General features: G+C 45.8%; 1 protein-coding gene and 1 long non-coding RNA gene across 4 annotated transcripts; one reads left to right on the top strand and one right to left on the bottom strand.

The window, feature by feature from the left end:
- Positions 1-692: 692 nt before the first annotated feature.
- Positions 693-19,889, bottom strand: BEST1 (bestrophin 1). 3 transcript variants are annotated; one of them, XM_083445848.1, is made up of 10 exons: positions 19,632-19,889; positions 14,567-14,785; positions 13,411-13,505; positions 11,831-12,064; positions 10,616-10,770; positions 8,938-9,015; positions 6,145-6,297; positions 5,087-5,167; positions 4,140-4,291; positions 693-2,611 (listed from the first exon to the last, which is right to left on the bottom strand). In XM_083445848.1, exons 1-10 carry the CDS (start codon positions 19,841-19,843, stop codon positions 1,402-1,404), a joined length of 2,589 nt encoding a protein of 862 aa, XP_083301974.1. In that variant the 5' UTR covers positions 19,844-19,889; the 3' UTR covers positions 693-1,401. The 3 variants fall into 3 exon arrangements, with proteins under 3 accessions (XP_083301974.1, XP_083301976.1, XP_083301975.1); XM_083445850.1 differs by having other exon boundaries at positions 14,567-14,729; positions 19,632-19,883; XM_083445849.1 differs by lacking the exon at positions 19,632-19,889 and adding an exon at positions 14,874-15,404 and having other exon boundaries at positions 14,567-14,729.
- LOC310679926 lies at positions 14,591-17,349 on the top strand. The gene is made up of 3 exons (XR_014512570.1): positions 14,591-14,697; positions 16,154-16,377; positions 16,732-17,349. It is a non-coding gene; the product is annotated as an uncharacterized lncRNA (long non-coding RNA).
- Positions 19,890-20,430: the final 541 nt, after the last annotated feature.

The following is a 20,430-nucleotide window of genomic DNA, read 5'->3' as shown; positions in this document are numbered from 1 at the left end:
GATTGTGTGTCTACGAGAGGATGAATGACTGCTGGGAGAAGTGCAGAAAGAAACCCCATGGTGCACCTGTAAGTAACTAAACCGGATGCCTTCATCTGCCCCAGCTGCAACAAAACATGTCCCTTCCATTATCAGTCTCTGCAACCACAGCAGGTGTTGCAACTCCAACCGTTTGACTTCACCCTCGAAGGCGCACTCTCCTACTGTCTACCGAGACAGACGGATGCCAAAACCAATGGATTAGATCCAATGAAGGCATTTCTTCCTTGGACCTTTCAATAATGGCCCCAAATGGGTTTCCTGTGCTTTGTGGTGCGCTAGGCCACAACAGCAGAGCAGTAGCAGAAAATAAAAAGTGGAGGTGGTTCTCATTTGATACCCTGAGAAGTGTAGGTGTTTTTCAAGGTTTCCAGTTTAGTGAGCATGAGATTCTGAAAATGCTGACACCCAAAATTGTAAGTGATTCTCTTCCTGCCCCCGTGAATGTTGCTACAGCAATTGCTATATCCTGGGTTAAAACATAGCCAGATCAAAACATCCAACTCTTTCATTTAACAGTGGCATTGTCTAGCTGTGCTTTCTGTTCGTGCTATTTGAAGCTACAAGGAACTGAAACTTTTTATTCAGTTGACTTGTCACCTGCTTTTTAGAAATAGATTGTAGGCAAATAAAAGCTGTGGTGCTGTCTATTAGCTAATGTGTGTTTAGTAAAGGGATATAGCGCAAAATACAGTGCCCTGTATATAGTGTAATCAAGCTATGGCCACTCAGCAAAACTGCTTCTTCATTATCTGTCCTACAGTTGACTTAGGCAGCCAGCAAAAAACTCTTAATGCTTATCAAGCAAGTGGTTTTTAACCACAGCCTTAATCTTTCTACCCATAAGTTCTGTTGTGTGTGCGCTCCCCAAATTTTTGAGACCTGACACCTGTTTTTCTGCAGTGTCAGAAGTGGAAGCAAACTTAACTCTCATTCTCAAAAAGATTATATCACTCTATATTGTCTCAGAACATTGGGCGGGCCTCTTCCTTGCAATGGTGGGACTGACCAATTAGTACTGCTTCCTGATGCTTGTTGATCCTCCGCTCAAGGATGGGATTGTGCTTTGGGAGCAACTGGGATATTTCTGGGACTCCCACACTCTCCTTGGCTTGCTGGAATGAGAACTGGTTTCATAATCGTGTGGTGCTCAAGCGCCCTGAATGACTCTTAACCAGCATGTAAGCAAAAGCCTATGCATTATCTATGGTGTGATCTGTTCAACCCAATGTTTTTGCCTTCTCATTAGTTCTGTAGCTCATTGTATGTGATTCTGGTGTCTCTTAAGAGGCTGCGCACCCATGAAGCTTCATTTTTAAAAAAATCATGCCATCCTAGATGAAACGCATCTGTGAGCCCATTTCATTTAGTCATCTCTGCCTCCTTCCCTTCGTCAGCTGTGCTCTCACTGGTTTCCATGATCACTTCCATTAGCCCGACAAAGTCTCCTTCTGCTAGAGAGATGCCCGAGTCATTGGGAGAAGAGCTGGCTGCCTTTCTCTGATCCTTGGTATGATAAGTGTTGGTGACTCCACTTCCTGCATCTCTGGCAGCCCCCGGGGCTGTTGGCGAATCCTGCTCCATGCCTCCAGGAGAAGCCTCTGAGGCAGAGCCAACAGCAGCGTTTGCTTTGCCCAGACGGGATCTCTCAATGACTGGGGATGTCAAGGGTGTGAAGGGAAAGCAGGTGGGAGGGCCATTGCTGCTAGGGGTCTTGATACCGTAGGAGTGGAGGTAGGTGGGGTAGTCTGGGTTTGGAGTTGCTGAGCGGTCTGGTGTAAACCAGGGCTGCCGGTGGCCTTTCGAACCCTTGACGTTTGCCTGCATCTCAGGATCCGGGGACTCCGCAAAGAAAGGAAACTTGGGACTTGCCGAGCTCGCTGAGGACAGAGGCCCTCCTGGGCTTCCCAAAGGGGCAATCTCCTTCGATCCATTGGTCAAGTTTTTGGCCACCTCTTCAATGGTCACTGCCAAGGAGTCTGAAGCCTGGCCTTTCTCCGTTGGCCAAACAAAAGTTTCTCTAGTCCCTGATCCAAGAGAGTTCTCACTTCTGTCCATGTCACTGGCTCTGCCAGGAGATTGGCTGGTGGAGTTGTCCCTCAAAGAAGAAGAGCAGGCGGCGATGCTGGAGAGAGCAGGCGGCTTCTTGCGGCCTTGACGTCTGGATGGGAAGATCATGGGGATGGAGCTGATGGGCGTCTGTGGGGCGCTGTAGAAGCCCGGCCTCTCGTAGAACGGAGTGGACATGAAGGCGTCAAATTCTCTTAGCTTGCTGGCCGCCTTGTCCCATTGGTCCTGGGAGGTGAAGCTTGCCGGGGAGCAGTCTCCCCTTTGCTGGTTGATACTGGTTGGGCTGCCGGGTTTGCCCACATCTGGGTAGGCGTAATAAGGGGAAGAAGGCACACTGTCATTTCTCCGGCGCATCAGGTTCATTCTGGACGACCTGGGGAAAGTGGGGGACTGGACGTTCAGGAAGCGGCTGATGTGGCCCAGCAATGGGGTGGAGTGGTTTTCTTCCTCGTTCTCTTTAATCTGTTCCAGGGGTTGGAATTCCATCTCTTCTTTCTGCATGCTGGAGAAGGGAAATAGGCAGTTGCAAACAGTGACTGGAGAGATTAGAACATGTAGGGTGTTGGGTGCACTCTGAACAGTGCCATCTCCATGATCTGGAGAGCCCTTGAAGAGAAAACACCCTCAGTGCCCCTTTACCACCTCTCTCCAACGTATGTCAGGGGTCCCACTTCCAGCCCCTGTTGCTGCTGCTTCCCCTGACTATTGCTGTCACCTGTTCAGTGTTCACCAGGCAGAGAAGAACCAATGAGCAAGCAGATGTGGCACAGATTGCTGCTCCTCGCTAACATGGCTCCTCACTTGCTCACCCCCTTTGTGGGTCAAAGAGAGAGAGAGAAGAGGTGAGCAAGTGGGCAGCAACAGCAAGGAAGAGGAGAAGGGGTGGGACCAGGGGGCTCTCAACTATTGACGTATGGGACTTGGTAGGTGCTTGACCATGCCAGTCAATGATTCTTGTGCCCAGTAGGAATACTTCTGTGTTTGTACTAGCATGTCTACTCATGGTTGTTTGTTACTTCCAGGTTTGGCCCAAGACATTTTGCTGCAAAATTCCTCCTTGTCAAGCGGTGCAATATCCAAGGCTGATCAAGTTAGTTTGGCACCTGAGGCAAAAAAAATTCCACAAGCAGCTCTCCCCACTCCTTGGCAGTAAAAAAAACCAAACAATAATAAATCACTAACAATTTGCTGCCTTCTTATGATATCTAAAATCGGCTGCCTGGGGTGGCTGCCCAATGTTAGGGCCGGCTCTTGTGTGCTTACAAAACAAAAATATGAAAATCCTGCACCAGGATAAGCTGACCTATGAGACAAGTTGCTCAGACATGACATATAGCACAGTCCTATTTATTCAAACACCTCAGAGGAAGAAGATGTTCATAAACAGCTTATTTGGCAGTCTGCGCCTTGATTACTTTGGCCAGTGGTATTCACTTGATTACCTGCAGGCCACAAGGTGAGGTGTGGCAGAGCTAAAGAGGTGAGTCTTGGCAACATATCACAAAGAATTTGGCTATTTGTGGTTTGGGTGACTGAGGTTCTGCTGGGAGCCATAGCAACAGCAAAAACAAGCTCCACAGCACCTCAAAACAGCCAAATGACACGTTCTGGTAGATGCTGGTGTAAAAAGAGTGGTGTGAGCATTGGAGGAATGTCAAATTATATGCTAACTGCAAACTCATTCTCCTTACGTAGCCCAAATGGCATCATCCATGAACAAGAGCAGGCTTGCGGAAGTACAAAATGTTTTAAGGTGTTTTTTTAATACGTTCTGTTGAAAACTGTCCTCTTCTGGTTTATTATTTTGTGTGCAGGAAGAGGGCATGGCTGGCTGGCGGGAACCCTGAACAGGAGCACTCCCCACTGCAACATGTTATTTTATCTCCTCCTTGGGTTTTCTGCTAGTAATTCTCAGAACTCTTGTGGGAACTATAATGACGAACATGTGTATAATGTCATGAGCTTCCATAAGCAAACGCCTACTTCATCTCCTGTGTCGGGAAAGGGTTGCTTTAGGTAGCTTCACTTGCCTGATATCAAAGGTCGAGCCCAGGAAAGATGTCCGCTTATAATCCGCAGTTGCTGCTGTGTAGGGTGGCTGTGGGTCTGGTTCATTCCAATATGGGTCCTTCTGCAGAGTGGGCAGGTCCTGGTGCATTTCATCCACTGCCATAAGGGAGACCTGCGTAGACAAGACATACATGTCAGGCACAATGGGGTCAAAACTCAATGGCACTGTGAATGCGTTTGCTCTTATTCTTCCATTTCTAAGAAAACATCCATTTCTAATAATTTGGGGGCGGTTGCAATTTAAGAATGGCTGAGGCGATGATTGTGTTCAGTTGAGAGTGCTGGAGAGCTTATGATAATAGAGCAGCTCACGAAGATAACTATGCTATTGTGGCTTGCTGGAGTCTTGATAACCCTCTCCTTTTTTGAGTGGGCGAGTCCCAGGCAGACAAAAAAAACAGGTGGAGGTTTATGGCGTCTGTAGTAGGCTCAGCACATGGCTGAGTGGGGCTATGCTCAGCTTGGTGGACCACAAGTTGTGCAGGCCTGCCTAGGAGGAAAGGTTGATTATGAGCTGCCTTTGATGTACAGGAAGCAGCATGAAATCATGAGTAGCAAGCAAATGATCAAAGGTGCAGTAAAGAGTGAAAGCTCAAGGAGGGGCGAGTATGGGAAGCCTCCTCCCAAATTTTGACATAGAAACATCTTGAAATGTCATACGTTAAGTTAGAAGCACACTAGGCCTTCTGATAACAAAGCCACACACCAAGAAAGTCATGCTTGGCTCAGAGACCTGCTAATGCTATATGAAGCTTTTTATCAGAGCCATGATTTCATCTTATTGAGTGCTGGATGTCTAATGAATCGCTGAGAAGGAGTGTTGAGCCTCAAAGGGGAAAGAGCTGCCCTGTGGGAAGCCTAAAAAAGGCCTCCTCTGAGTTCTGTAATAGCCAGGCCTCAAACTCACCTGCAGATTCCTATCAATGAGCCAGTTGGTTTCAAAGTCGTCGTCATCCTCCCCAAATGGATTAATGAGCTGTTCAGCTACCTGTGAAATGTGTGCAATGAAAGCATTGCTGATCAGCACTGGACATGAAATTTCATCCATCAGTTGTTTCAGATGTCTTGTGAAGCCATAGGTTGGTAGTTAACAAAGCTTTACTCAGAGTACACCCACTGAAATTAATGGACATGACTAAGTCAAGTAAAACTTAGTTGAATACCACCCATACCTGTTAGCCTAGGCTTTCCTTGACTCAGAAGGTTGGTCTGTTATTGCTGAAATCCTGTTTATGTTTTCATAATGCTGTTTTACTGGTTTATATGTTGTATTTTTAGCTTTACGATAATGTTTCATTGCTTTTGTTTTGTACTCTTACATACTGGTTAGAGATTGTTACATATTATGCTGTTTAGAACTGCTTTTAAATGAAATGAAAATAGCTCCTTAGTTGTGGAACTAAGGATGGTCCAGATTGCTTTAAAAAATGGGCTTCACTATTATATTTAAGACAATTTTATCTTGTCCAGTCAGCAGGATTAAAAGGCAAGGTTAACAGACCAAAAGGATCTGGCACTTTGTAAAAAAAAAGACAAAAAGAAAGTGAGATGTTGATGTATTTGCATGTTATGCACTGCCATACCAATACAATTTGCATTTGAAGAAGACCTTGCCAGCTCCAGCAGCTTAATAATATATTTTTTAAGCTAGCTCACTAGAAAGAAAACCTCTTGATGGGATGGCCTGTATAGGTAAGAGTGGTGGCTGCACCTTGCACTTGCATGCTCCTTTGGTCCTTTAAATCACCCACCATCTTCCAGTTACCCATGGATGGGCAGACCTATGTTTGAAGATCTAGGTCTGCCGCCATCACGTAGACTTTGGGCCACTCTATAAATCCTGGATTTGCCTCTGTCTAAAGTGGCTTCAGGGTGTGTCTCGGTTACCCAAAAAAGAACTTCGGAAGTTCTATACTGATGAGCAGAAGTTCCTGGGGGAATCCACACTCTCTCCTTTGAACTGACCTTTAGCCAGCCAGCATAGAAGAAAAACTGCAGGAAGGTGAAGATGGGCACAAAGAGATCCATCTCGTGGCCAGGATACTCCTTTGCAGGGTCCAGGAACTGTCGACCAATTAAACAAGCCAGGAAAAAGCTGTAAACGGCCACTGTGACCACCTTGGAGAAAGAGACACAGTGTGTTAGGGCCTTTTAAGACGCCATGGCTTATTGGGGTGGGAGTTGCACAGCCATTGCTAAGCTATGGTTCACAAAAGGAAGTGCTTCTGCAGGGGTAGTATCATTATGACCCAGACTAAAGTCATTAATCCAAGAAAATAAGCTTCTCACCCTCAACAAGCACAACTGTGTTCTGTCTCTTTTGCGGTGGTTTCACTGATGCCACATGTACCCATGGGGTCTGAAATGCCTATGGGACTGCTGCAAGACACATCACCTGCCCCTTGCCCACCTGCCTACCACATGGGTAAGCACCACCGTTCTAAACCCCTTCCATTGGTTCTTTTCATTCCTTTTTTTCTTCTTCCAGAAACTTCAGCCACATCTTCCAGTACTTGAGTGAATCCATCGAACAGTTCCAATACAAAAAAACAACAGCCTGTGCTATCTTCTTGCATCAAGTTCAGGCCCATTTGCTTCCACACTGGGAAGATCTTATGGGGATTTTAAAAATGTGGCTAGTATTAGAAAAAGCACTAGGTGAAAGCATGGTTATATTTCCATGAAAAAGGACCTATGTCTGGAAAGCCCCAAAGATTTTGAAGAACTCAGTTATTGTCTCACTTCCTCATCCCTTTTGCCTCAAAAGAACTACTCTGGCTCTAAATTCTCTACTAATTCTTCAGCTTTTTTGAGTTTTACAATTCTCTATTTGATCTTTCCAATATATGGGGCCTCTAAAGGCACCATGGTTAATGTCCCATATCATTTCTACATCATTTGCAATCCAAAATCTGGCTCAGAATGCCACCTGTCATTATTTAAGCCCCTATGGCTATGCAGAAAACAACTAATTCATGGAAATAGACTGTCCATGTACAGCCTTGACCTTTATCTGCCTTTCATCCTGGCTTGCAGGGTTCGATATATACCTTCCATTAACCTGAAATCCTTTTTCTCGGCACAACAGAGTCTGGCAGAGTGCACTATTTAAGCAACAGGGTTGCATAAGACATGCGAGGAAGCTGGCACCATAACGTCTACCCCGAGGCTGCAGTTTGGGCGGTGGTGAGCAGTTAACATGCCTGGTGTCTAATGTAGATAACAGCCTTCCTTTTGCACAGAGGGCAGGAACAGCATGCCAAGAGCTGTGAAGCTGTGTTTGTAGGGCTCAGGCAAAAACATGATTCAGTGGATGGGAGTGAGCTAGCAGGGCAAGTTTTGATATGCTCAAGGAGAAAAAGAGCACATACTCAGAGAAAATGAGGACCCAAACTCATTAGTCTTGAAAATTCCCTGTCATTGTATGGGGAGTTATTATGTGCTATGTGTTTGACTGCAACCGCATAAGACGTTGTGACTTGAGCATACAACGTCTGGCACACTACAGTTGTATCTATGGGATTCATAAACAAAGGTTACATGAGAAGGTGATGCAAGGATTGGGTGTGAAGGTTACAGAAGGTCATGCATGCAGTATGTTGTGGTGGGGAAAACTAACAATTTTATTTATTTCTTAAATTTGTATACCCCCCCTTCATCTGTAGATTCTTATGTTTCACAACATAAAGAATACAAGATAAAAACATAAAACACACAATAAAAATGAGTGCAAAGGAAACAACCACAAACAAGTAACCTCCCTCCCACTTGGAGATTCAAGAGGAAGGGGTTTAAGGGCAGGTACATATTTGTACATGAGGACTTTGGATGTATTCCGTGGCTAATAATAGAAGAGCCCTGTTGGGTCAGACCAAAGGCTGATCTAGCCCAGCTTTCCATTTCTCACAGTGGTGAACCAGATGCCTATGCTCACAAGCAGGGCATGTGGAAACAGCCTTCTATTGCGGCCATTGCCAAGTGACTGGTATTGTGAAGCATGCTGTCTCTGCTCCTGGAAGTAGCAACAGCCACCATGACCAGCAGCAGCCACTGACAGCCTTATCCTACATGAATTTTTCATATCCCACTTCAAAGCTGCCTTACATCGGTGGCCTTCACCACATCTGGTGGGAGCAAATTCCATAGTGCACTGTGTGAAGAAATACATCCTTTTGTCTGCTCTGAAACTCCAATCATCTAGCTTTTTTGCATAACCCCAGATATTCTAATATTAGGAGAAAGAAAGTGTGTGTGGGGGGGGGGGGGAACCCACTCTATTCATGTCCCCTCTCCCACTGGGGGAGGAAGAGGAGTGTGGGTGGAGCGCACCACCCCCGGCAGTGCGATCCCAGTGGGGTGCCATTGCAGCTGGCCTCCCCGCCCGCTCTGGGCGCCATGCCCCCGCAGGCAGCGTGCCACACCTCCAGGACACGTGGCACACCCCTGTGGGCGGCGCGCCACACCCCGGGGACGCACACCAGCCCCGCCCCTGCCTGCTCTCCGCCCCGCCCCCATGCCGGAGCATTAAGCTCTGCCATTGCCCTCTCCTCAACTCACCCCTTTTTTTCTAAACTAAAAAGTCCCAAATGTTGTTACGCTTCCTTGTACGGGAGTTGCTCCAGCTTGCTTTGCATTTTGATAGCAAGTTTGATTATTTTAAATCCCATTGAAATAAATGAGTGTTAAGTGAGCTAGCTTGATTTTAAGTGGGACCAAGACTCATTTAATTTTGTCTGGAGAATATATACCAGTTCTCACCTGTGTGTAGACCAATGGAATGCTGATCCAATCATACCCATAGAGCCTCCCACACTGACTGCGCAAAGTGTTCATTTCCTGTTGGAGGGAAGGACAAGTACTGATAAAGGTACAGATGATCCACCACAGAGGTCCCCTCCCACCCATTTTGCCTTTATTATTTGTTTCTTTGCAAATATTTGTATACTGCCAAACATTTAAAAAATATTGAGGTGGTGAACAACATGAAATAATAAATAAAATCAAATTACAAATAATGCATCAATGAATCAGATTAATAACTCAGCTTAACTGGATTGCCTCTCAAGGAAAGCCTGGATGAACAAATGCGTTTTAAGGAGATGCTTAAATGCTAGTACTATATGCACCTGTCTGATGATTACTGGGAGCACATTCCAGAGGGCAGATGCCGCAACACGAAAAGTCCTGTTTTTGTAGACATAAGAGGAAACTTGGGAGAATGCAAAAATATTGAGAGTGTCTCTCTCACAATGTCCTCATCAAATTGCCATCCCACTGCATTTTCCCATTTAATCAGGATTTATTGTTTCTATGGAAAACCCATTAAGTTAAAAAGAAATAAATCCAGAACTGGTAAATTCAGATTAAATGGGGATGCAGGGGTGATGTTTTAACGAGGATGAAATTGTGTGAACACTGTGAAAGACTTGGCGTTCGTGAGCAGCACTGAGTCACAATCAGCTGCTGTGTGGAAGCACCCAGTGAAGCAGTTCTCCCTCCTTTTCTCATCCTTCCGCTCTTTGCGAGGGGTTCCTCCTTGTGGTCCTTGAAGCACATCACAGACTCACATGACCCTGCTTTATTTTTTCCATTGACTTGCCTTCTCTGAGCCCAAAGTGAGCACTGCCAATCAGTGGCGTAGCGTGGGTTGTCAGCACCCGGGGCAAGGCAAGTAATTTGCGCCCCCTAACCCGGGGCAAGGCAAGTAATTTGCGCCCCCCCCCCCGCTGCACTGTCCCTCCCCCAGATAGTCCCTCGCTCTCTCTCCGCACCGCACCGCACGCCTGGCACCCTCCCCTCCACAGTGGGCGGCGACCCGGCAGCTCGGATCGGATTCGCACAGCCTGCAGTGAGAGAGAGTGAGTGAGCCAGGTAGGGGCAGAGAGCTGCGAGTGTGAGCGCGCCCCCCCAGATGTTGCGCCCAGTGCGGCCGGCCCCCCTGCACCTCCCACGCTACGCCACTGCTGCCAATTGCAATATTGTTTTGTTATTTTGTCAGTAGGGACACAGAAGGTTTTGGGTCCACAGCTACCCGCATACCACTGGTCTTAAGCTGCCTATCATCGTATCCCATCCTTGATGGCCTGCAGCAATTACAGTGGTACCTCAGGTTACATACACTTCAGGTTACATACGCTTCAGGTAACAGACTCCGCTAACCCAGAAATAGTGCTTCAGGTGAAGAACTTTGCTTCAGGATGAGAACAAAAATCGTGCTTCGGCGGCGCAGCAGCAGCAGGAGACCCCATTAGCTAAAGTGGTGCTTTAGGTTAAGAACAGTTTCAGGTTAAGTACGGACCTCCGGAAGGAATTAAGTACTTAACCCGAGGTACCACTGTATTCTGCCTCTGCTCCTTCCTGGAGAGAGACCTGATGTTCTCTGTTCAGGAAACTACAGCATGGTTGGCTGACACCCACTTGCATATCATGAACTCACATTCAAGATGCCTTGCAGGAGCACACTGTCACGGATCCTTCCATCATTACGTGCCTTCACTGCCAGGTTCGAGAACCACACGCAGGGGATCCAGAACTTGTTATGGGGTGAGTTTAAACTGTCAAACTTCTTGTGTTCTTCTGGAGTCATCAGGCCTATGCAGACAAGAATATGGGGGAGAGGAGGAGGACAGTTTACAGGAATCCTGTCATGCAGGTTGTATTTCGGAGAGGAAATAAACCTGTTGATCTCAAAAACAATTTTTGGGACCTCAAAATATTGAAGCACCTTAAAAGTAAACAGCAAAAATTAATAACATAATAGACAGCACGAATTCAAATATATATTTGTAAATAAACACAGATATTACCATATTGCCCCAAATATAAGCTGTACCCGAATATAAGCCGCACCTTTAAAATTCAAGGGGAAAAAGAAAAAAAAAGACAATACTGTACTCAAATATGTCACTCCCTTAAAATTCCACAAGCACTCACACCTGCTCCATTTTACCGTATGTCTGTTTCAGCAGCGGTATCGTAAAACCCAATTTTTGTAAGGTCACAAATTTAAGCTGCAGTTTAACTTTTCATGGTCGGAATTTGGAAAAAAAAAAGAGTGGCATATATTTGGGCCAATACCATACAAAACATCAAAAGCTTCCAATGACCACCTTCCAAAGGAAACCAAACCTGGATATGTGCTGTACCCCTAGAACTGCTAACCACTTGGAGATGTGGGAAGAGCTTAACCGTAGCTTCAGAGTGGGCCCCATAACAATTATAACTTGCCCAGTTGTTCTGAACCCTTAGATTTGATAGGCTGAAGGCATCAAAGATTGAGGGCCAGTGTAGCGTGGGAGATTAAATCTCAGGCTAGAAAAGGGGAGACCCAAGTTGAAATCAATGCTCAGTCCTAAAGCTCACTGAGTCACCGTGGGCCAGTCACTGTCTCTCAATCCAACCTATCTCACATGACTGTTGTAGGGATAAAAAGCAATGTAGATAACCCTGTACGCTGCCTATTAGTTTCCTTGGAGGAAAAAAAAGCAGGATATAAATGTAATTAACAAGAAAGATTGCCTTCCTCCCTCTTCTAACCAACTCTTGGCATCTCACAAAGTGTCCCCCTGGACGTCTTCATTTGTGGCACGGAGGATGGGAATCACTTTAAGCACATTTTGTCTTAGTTGGTCATCACTGCGATGGATAGTACCTGCTGTCACAATATGTTCGATGCTGGGAAATCGCTTGAAGACAGCAGTGCTGACCGAGCGCAAGATCAGCACACCCAGCAGATTGATGTAGCGCATGAGTGTGCGCCGAAGGAGGCGGCCATACTCATCCTTCCCATCCACGCTACTTGAGACCAGGTTCATAATGCGGTCAGGCCATGGGATGCTCTCGTACTGTCCCCACCATCGAGACACCACTAAGGTGACATAAAAACCTAGCGTGAAAACAAAGAGATGGTTAGTGAGGATGATAGGAACGAAAAGGAAAGGGCTGCAGGAACAGATACAATTTGAGCAAAATTGGGACACACACACAAGCTCTGAGCCACAAACCTTTTCCATTTTGAGCTTTCAGAAGACATTACTTGTGCATGTTCAATTTTTTGTCTCACAAAACTGAAAAAAGCTGAAAATCTTTGGAATACAAATTATGTTTGCTTGACTCTGGGTGGCCTCATTATATGCTCAGCACCCTGGCTGTAATGCCTGAGCTTGAGAGCTTTATCTGCAGTATATGCCATTGATCCTGTGAGAAAGATCCCTCAGCCCTGCTCTTCTCTCATTTAGCAGTACCCTGTCAGAATGGGCACTACCACACTGTTCCTCATAGTCTTATGAACCCAGAGTAGGGAGAATGCTTTGTCAAAGCCTGACATGAAACTATCAGTAAGAATGGTACTCTTGGCAGAGAGCCATCTTGCCTCTCAGAGAAGACCTATTTATGTGAACTTCTGTCTGGTGTTTCTTAAGGGGTGTGAGAAATTCTCCAGCAGCCTTCAGATTTCATGCCAGGCAGGAACAGCTGTCATAGCCTAATTATGTCCTCCTTTGTGAAGAAGTACTTTATTTTGTGTGTTCCAAATTTTCCAACATTCAGCTTCAATAGGGTGTTATGAGAGAGAGCGAAAAATATTTCCCTATTGTTATAATTGAGAAAAAACAGAGTCTGTGATTCTCAGCTGAAGTGCTTTGCTACTGATCATTCTAGGTACAGATAGAGAGATATTAGGGATGGGTGGGGCACCATTTTGGATTTTCTAACTCAAGCACCAAAATGTTTTTGCTGGCCCTGGCTATACATGTCACAAATAAGCAAATAAATAATGTACCGTATTTTTCGCCCTATAGGACGCACTTTTCCCCCTCCAAAAATGAAGGGGAAATGTGTGTGCATCTTATGGGGCGAATGCAGGCTTTCACTGAAGCCTGGAGAGCGAGAGGGGTCGGTGCGGAGAGCTGCCTGCACCCAGAGGCTGGGGGGCGCTGAGCTCAGCTCCCCCCAGGCTACAGGCTTCACGCAGCTCTCGGCAAGCAGTGGGTTAGCTGCGCGACTTCGCGCAGCTCTCCCACCGCTTTGCGGAGAGCTGCCTGTTCTGGGGGCTGGGGTCGGGGGAAGCTCGGGCTTCCCCCGCCCCAGCCCCGCGCCTGGGAGGGAAATAATTCCCCCCCCTAATTCCCCCCCCCAAAAAACTAGGTGCGTCCTATGGGCCGGTGCGCCCTATGGGACGAAAAATACGGTAAGGGTTTCGCACCATTCTTTCCCCATTTTTACATGCCTTACCTAGTACAAAGGACACCGGGATCAGTTCGGCATAGCTATTGCAGTACATAGCCAATTTCTCAAACATCAGCCTTTGGCTCTCATTCAGAACCAGCCTGTAATAGAAGCACAGGGGAATATTTCCAGTTTCAAAACTACAAAGGGGATTTCTCAATAATGGGTTCTGAGAAAAACAAAAAGGAAGAAAAAGAGCTTCCTGCAGAATCATGGGCTCTTGTTGCTATTTGGACAATACCGTACAACAAATTCCCCTTTGTTTTCATTTGTTGTGTGCAGTAAGATGTTGTCCCTCAATGTAGCAATGTAATGCTTTGCTTATATAAGAACCTCACGTTTCTCTGAGCATTCAGAACACTCAAATCTAGGGGAAATATAATCTTTAGAATAATTTTTTCTTTATGGTTCCATGTTTCCTTATTGCACAGCTCTAGTACAAGATTGAACACAATCCCCCCACCGTTGGGTCTGTTTTCAGATTTTATAAATAAAAATGTAGGTGCTATGTTTCCGATCCCCTGCGGATCACATGGAAGAACACCCTCCCCACTGACTTCTGAGGGTGCTGCCTCCTTGGTTGAGTCAGGCAACTGTGCCCGGCCTCAGGCCTCCTCTCTGCAGAGCTGCCTCATTCCTACAGCTCAACAGACTCCTGTTTGTTGGTTTTGGAGTTTGGGGAGAGGAGGAGGGAAACATTCTTTCCTTAAAAGCACCCACTGCCTTTCCAAAGAATGAGCTCAAAATGAAGGCCAAAATCTACTGTGGGTTTTTTTTTAAAAAAAAAAAATTTTACAATTAGTTTGCTGTGGTTCATATTAAGCTGTGTTGTTTTTCTGGCTCTACTTAAGTGGGAGCAGAAAGCGTAGTGGGAAGCATTTTTGACGGGACACCCACTATCCCCTTTCTTACCCTCTGGAGTTATTCCTGGATGGAATGCAGATTAAAAGGAGGAGGAGGAGGGGGCAGACCCTGAAGTACAGGCTCCTCCTTCCCTGTCTCTCAAAAGGAAGACTGATCGGTTACAAGTGAGATATTGAGCCGTCCTCTACCAATTATTCCCCTGCAGAAGTCTTGTGCCAAATCTAAAACGTGCTTGCATGATGCATGCAGAAAGACCCCAGAGTAACCAACCGAGCTTAAAAGAAATGCCTGTGCTCACCTGTAGATGAGGCTGATGCCGAAGTAGAAAGAGATGAAGATTAAGAACTCGCAATAGAGGAGTTTGTAGATGCTCCCTTTCCATCGGAGCAGGAGCTGTGAGAAGGTGCCCAGGCGTGCATCAGCTACACGGTATGTGTATGTCACTGTCATCACAAGGCCTGCTAAGAAACAAACAGCAACATGATGGGGGTTGAGGCTCTTTGCGGGAGAGCGGGTCCTGTAGAAAGACAAAACCAGCTTTGGCAGGTTGGGGAATTGGATAACCTGGATAAAATCAGTGCTTTTTTGTGGGTGAAGGTTCTTACCAGGGCAGGGAACCATCACCTGTTTTTTTGCTGCCCGTGGCAGCCATTTTGTGCTGACACCCACAGCACTTTTATTGAGAGGAATACTGGCACCTCATTTTTTACACACCCACACCCACGGAAGCAAGGAAGCACTGGGCAAAACTGTATGCAATTTCATTGTGTTTGTGTGAGAGAGGGGGAAGGTAGCCTTGCAGTAACTCAGAGCAGATCTTTTTGAGTGACTGCCCCTATTCCGTGCAATACAGTGGTACCTCTGGTTACGTACTTAATTTGTTCTGGAGGTCCGTTCTTAACCTGAAACTGTTCTTAACCTGAGGTACCACTTTAGCTAATGGGGCCTCCTGCTGCCGCCACACCGCCAGAGCATGATTTCTCTTCTCATCCTGAAGCAAAGTTCTTAACCCAAGGTAATATTTCTGGGTTAGTGGAGTCTGTAACCTGAAGCGTATGTAACTTGAAGCGTATGTAACCCGAGGTACCACTGTAATAGCATTCCTATCGAGATATGACAGGCATCCACGTTTTGGTAACAAATGAAGACATTTTTGTTCCGACAGGCTTTCCCAGCCGGATAAATGGGCCCTTCTGTTTGGTTTTGGTTATGTTTGGAATGTATTGTCTTTTTTGTATTTTTAACTGTTTTTAATGTACACAGTCTTGAGACTATTGTGTAGAAACCTATTAGTAAATTGATGATAATTATTAGAATAATAGCCCCAATGAATCAATCTCAAATTGACAACAAATGCTGATGGAAATATACTGTGAAAACCATATATAGATTGCTATGGCTAGTGGCTAATGCAAATAAAGTTTCTATCTATCTAACCATATATCGATGATCGGATATACAGGTCAGCAGAATAAATGTCCATCATCGTACATGATGAGCTGCATTTGTTGCATGCTTTTTTTCTTGCATGGACATAGTTTTCCATGTTGGAATAAAGTATGTTTGATAGGATCTCAGTGGGTGGATCCTTGGTGTCACAAACACGATTTGTTCCAGAAAGTAAGGATGTCAGATTATATTGGATACACATATACAAGGCATCTTAAGGCAACCACAACCAAACACTTTAAGTAGAGTCCCGAGGCTCCCCCAACCATCATGTGCAGATATTGAGGGTGCACAGGGGGCTATAGGGATTTGGAAAGAAACAGAATGCATCTTCCCATGGTGGAGAAGGCTGGGGCCAGATGTCCTCTGTGCCTGCTCTGTCTGCTGCCCAGGTGCTAAGGTGGGCAACTTCAAGACGCCTACTCTCTCTTCTTAGGATTATTTGTCTTTACATCGGACTTGGATTGGATGGTTCGTTGAATAAAGGATGCCTTGAAACAGAAGACTTTCCTATCTGATAGTCCTTCAAATAGAAAACTTTTCCTCCTGAGTCAAGAAGTGAGCAGGAATAAAGAAGCAACACTGGAAAATAAGGAGAAGGAAATTGGGGGACATCTAAGGGAACCGAAAGTTGGAGTGTGGGAAAAGAAAAGGCGAGATGTAAGAAAAAGTTTATTCAGTAGTACTAACAACTCGGGTTTGGACTGCTGCCCAGGAGATAGTTTACACATTAAAGAGAGCACAAAGTATGTTGCTTCTCAGAAGGGCCTTCCCCACAAACCATCAATAACAACATTTGGTTTGGACTGTTGTGTTTGGATAGGGGTGAGCAGGAGGGGTGATTGTATAGTATGGTGCAGAAATAAGGTATAGTAAAAGGTGGGAGAGGCTTTCTGCAAGTTCTATGCATGTTCCACAGAAATGCGCAAACTTATCCTCTAGACGAGTTTGTCCAAGCAGGCAGAAACACAATGAAATGTTTTCTATGGGATATTTTTCCCCCTGACCATGTAGGTTTAACAGTATCTCGATGATGTGGATTTCCTGGCTCAGTCATGTCATCGCCTGGAGTTGCTCAATGTGATGGATGAACCTTTCACAAGGTCCCAGTGTTTATATTATTGTGTTCCTAGCCACGTGTTTGCCAGAGGCAGCTTGAAGATTATTCCAATATGTAATGCCAAATACATAACCCAGAAATGTTGTATGGTAGCCAGTCTATCTGTAAGAATAGCTCAGCCCCCAAATAAGCATATTGTCTGCTGCATTGTCCATCTCGCTGTGCTTCTTTCTCTCTCTCAAACCCTCCCCCCCCCCAAGATGATTATGCACCTGACTGCATTGGTAACAAGAAAATGCCAGGGCTTATCCACACTTACCTTTCCTCAATGCTTTCCAGACACGGTCTGTGCCTTAAAGCTCCATGTCCAAATGCCTTTTCCCCCCATTGCTCCGGAGTTTCTCTGTGTAAACCCACTCTTTATAGTTCAGTTGGAGCAAACAGCAATCTGTGGGAAACCCAAATTGATGTTTGCTCCAACTGAGTCTTAAAGAGCGGGTTCTCATGGGGAAAGCTCAGCCCCCCCCCCAAAAAAACCCTACACTCAACAAAAAGTGAGTGTAGATACACCCCCAGTCTAGTCTGGGGCTGCTATTTGGTAATGTTACAGCTAGATACTTTTGTTTTAAAAATTGTCGGCAATGCTAGCAACGCTGCTGAAGACGAACCTTTTAAAATTGTGTATATTAGAATAATCACATGCCCCCTTCACCTCTTTCCTAAATGGGTGGTAAACATGCCAGTCAGATAATGTTCACCAATGCTAATTTCATTTTCTAATCTACAGTCATCTGCATTCTCCCATAACCACATTAGATTCCAGCAGAAATCAAGCATGGCTGTGTCTCTCAGCTGTCCAGCCTGTTTCTAGCCTCTAGCTCACACACAACTCTGGCCTTTGTCCTTCACACTAACAGCCAGGTGGGGGCCCCATCCATTTCCTCTCTGGCACAGAGCCACTTCCTTACTTAGGGGCCATTACCAAGAAACTTGCCTGGCTATTCCAGCAATTGAATCTTCATTGGATCCTGGAATTAGAAGGGAATTAGGCATACAGCTTACCCCACCCCCACCTCACCCTCCAAAATTCACAACACAACAAATCCACAAATGTGGAAAAGATAAAGGAAATGACCACACACACACACACTTGAACCACTTGAAGATATTCCTTGATTGTGTGTGTGTGTGTATGTGTTTTGTTATGGCAACTTCCTTTGCGCCTCCACCGCACCCAGGTAGAATTTTTCTCATGCAATTCAAATGCGGAATGCATTTTTACCAAAGATGGAAAACTCCAAGCCTTGCCTGTGTAAATAATGCCCGCGAATTCTTCAGCAGTATATAGAAAGCCCTGTGCCTTTCCCTTTCCCTCGTAGCCTAGAATGCCCCCCTGCCCTGCTATATTGCTTACTGTGGGAGGAAACTGGAAGGTTAACCATGCCAAATCCAATTTCTAGAAGCAGAGGAGATAATGTACTGATCGCCAAAGAAGAAGAGAAGAAAGTTGTAATGCTTCCTCTTGTGGGATTCGGTGGAGCGAAAGAGCATATTCTATATTATATGATGCCAGGGTGCTTTGAATTGGGTGTTGGGTGGGCTCTTCTTCGCTAGAGATATTAAAAAAGAGCCTGGATGGCTGCTTTTCAGAGATGCTATAGCACCAGGTTTTCTGCCTCAGCAGTGGGGCTGGAAAAAATGGTGTTTTAGGTCTCTTACAATACTATGATTCGATATATCCTTGTACTGCACCTGGAATACCTATAGAGAAACAAAAACACTAATTCCTCCTTATTCTTAATCTGAGAATAAGCGAATACATCTTCTGATATCCTACGGTTAGAGGTATCTTCATTGTTTTCCCTGGTACTCACCGGTTAAGGCTCCCTTGGCTCAAGAGCTGGTAGAGTGACAGACACTAAACAGTCCTATAAACTCTATATGTGCAGACGAGCGTACACTGTTAAAGTAAGGAAGGATCCATATCCAAAGTCACATAACATGGAGGAACTACCTTGTAACACACTTTAAACAGCTTTCGTCCTTACTGTTAGACTGGCTGAGGCTAACATCCTATGTAAACCTACTTGGGAGAGTTAAGTCCCATTGAACACAGTGGGACCTACAGCAGAGCAAACATGCACGGGCTTGGAAAACACAGCTGATGGTGGCATTTCCAACTATTTTACAGTTCACAGATTCCTCTGTGTGGAACGGGACTTGTAATCTCCCTGCAATAATTGTGAGTATGGTAGTTGCTATTTCAGGTAAATTGTTCTAAAATACAAAGCTGTCACACACACACACACACACACACACACACACACACACACACACACCGGAGGGGGGGCTTTATAATGCAAATACACTGCGGATCTCATAGAACAGTAGATCACTGGATTTTGTGCATTGAGGAAAAAAGAGTTTGCCAATGTGCTTTTTTTAGGGGGGAAGGGGAACAGCTTTCAAGAATTAAATCATTTTAAACGTGAACATTGGAATGCCCAACGTGAGAATGCCATTTTTTGCATGTTAAAGTGCATCCTTAGACCCCATGGCCAACCGCAAAGGAGAACAAGACCTAGTTTATGCAAGAGGAAATTGTGGCAAGAGTTGCTTGACCTTCAGGGACAAGAAAGGCTGCAAGAACCCCAGGTGGTTTCTCCTTTGCATCTGTATACGCAGTATTCTCGTGATGGCCAAATGTACGGAACTGGCAGCCTCCCTCTGCCCCAATTAAACTAAATAAAGATGCCTGGTTATAAAAAAAGTGGAAACACATGTATCCCTAAGCAAAAAGAAAATCTGTCCCATTCTAGGACAGCGCCACAGCAGCCCTCGGGGAGCTACTTACCAAAGCAGGCTCCGGCCCTGCAGCTGGGACTGGAGACGTTTGGCCTCGCATGTGTCCTGGCGAGGTTCTTTGTCGGCACACGCCACACTCCACCTCTTCCCACCTCTGTGGCTTGTGGGTGATTGAACCTGACAGTGGCACGGTGCTCTAAGAAGCCTGAAACCCACTTGGGAGTTGCAACCGGTCACTTGATTCCTTAATCCCACCCCCATTACAAAAGGAACTCTGTTGTCTTTTGCTGTGTTCTCTCCTAATCTTCCAAGTAAGCTCTGCGTGTTTAGAGAGAGGCAGGCCGGGGGGGGGGGGGAGCGGGGGGTGGCCCCTCAGCTGCTGCCGCCCGCCCGCTCCTGCTTGCACTCACTCCTGGCACAGCCGTGGCAGCCGCAAGAAGAAAGGCATTTCTCCTGCTAATTCTTTCCTGTTTGGATCTTTTCTGAATGTCACCGTTTTTCAGAAGCCCCGGGGATTAAGTGGGCCTGGAATTTTCCACACAGTTTATAAGGGTTTTGTCATGCTGCGCTGAGCACAACCCACCCACAGGCCTTCTTCTGGGGCTCCAAACGATGGCTTCCTGTGAGCTGGGATGCTCTCTGACCTCCAGGCACCTTCAAGGCTCATCACTCCATGGGTTGTTTCCTTACTTGATGGCTCAGTATTTGGTGGCTTGAAATTGAACATGTGGGCTTCTGCACTTAGGAAGCATAGGTGGCGAAATGGACACTCTCTCTTGTGGGACTTGATCTGCAATGGCTCTTCTTGTATATGGTTGCCACCATCAACTTAGACCTGCCAACTGACC

Source organism: Podarcis tiliguerta (genome assembly GCF_965153285.1).
Source record: "Podarcis tiliguerta genome assembly, chromosome: 1".
Taxonomy (NCBI): Eukaryota; Metazoa; Chordata; class Lepidosauria; order Squamata; family Lacertidae; genus Podarcis; species Podarcis tiliguerta.
Note: the sequence above shows the minus strand (reverse complement) of the source record. Positions and strands in the feature narration are given on the sequence as shown.

What these genes read in the sequence shown, in the direction of transcription:
- BEST1 (XM_083445848.1), bottom strand. Translation starts at nt 19,843, where the DNA reads ATGGGGGTGGGATTAAGGAATCAAGTGACCGGTTGCAACTCCCAAGTG. An exon ending in GGCATCAGCCTCATCTACAG is followed by an intron (nt 13,506 to 14,566) that starts GTGAGCACAGGC and finishes CTTCTATTACAG; the next exon opens with GCTGGTTCTGAATGAGAGCC. An exon ending in TTCCATTGGTCTACACACAG is followed by an intron (nt 6,298 to 8,937) that starts GTGAGAACTGGT and finishes TCTTTCTCCAAG; the next exon opens with GTGGTCACAGTGGCCGTTTA.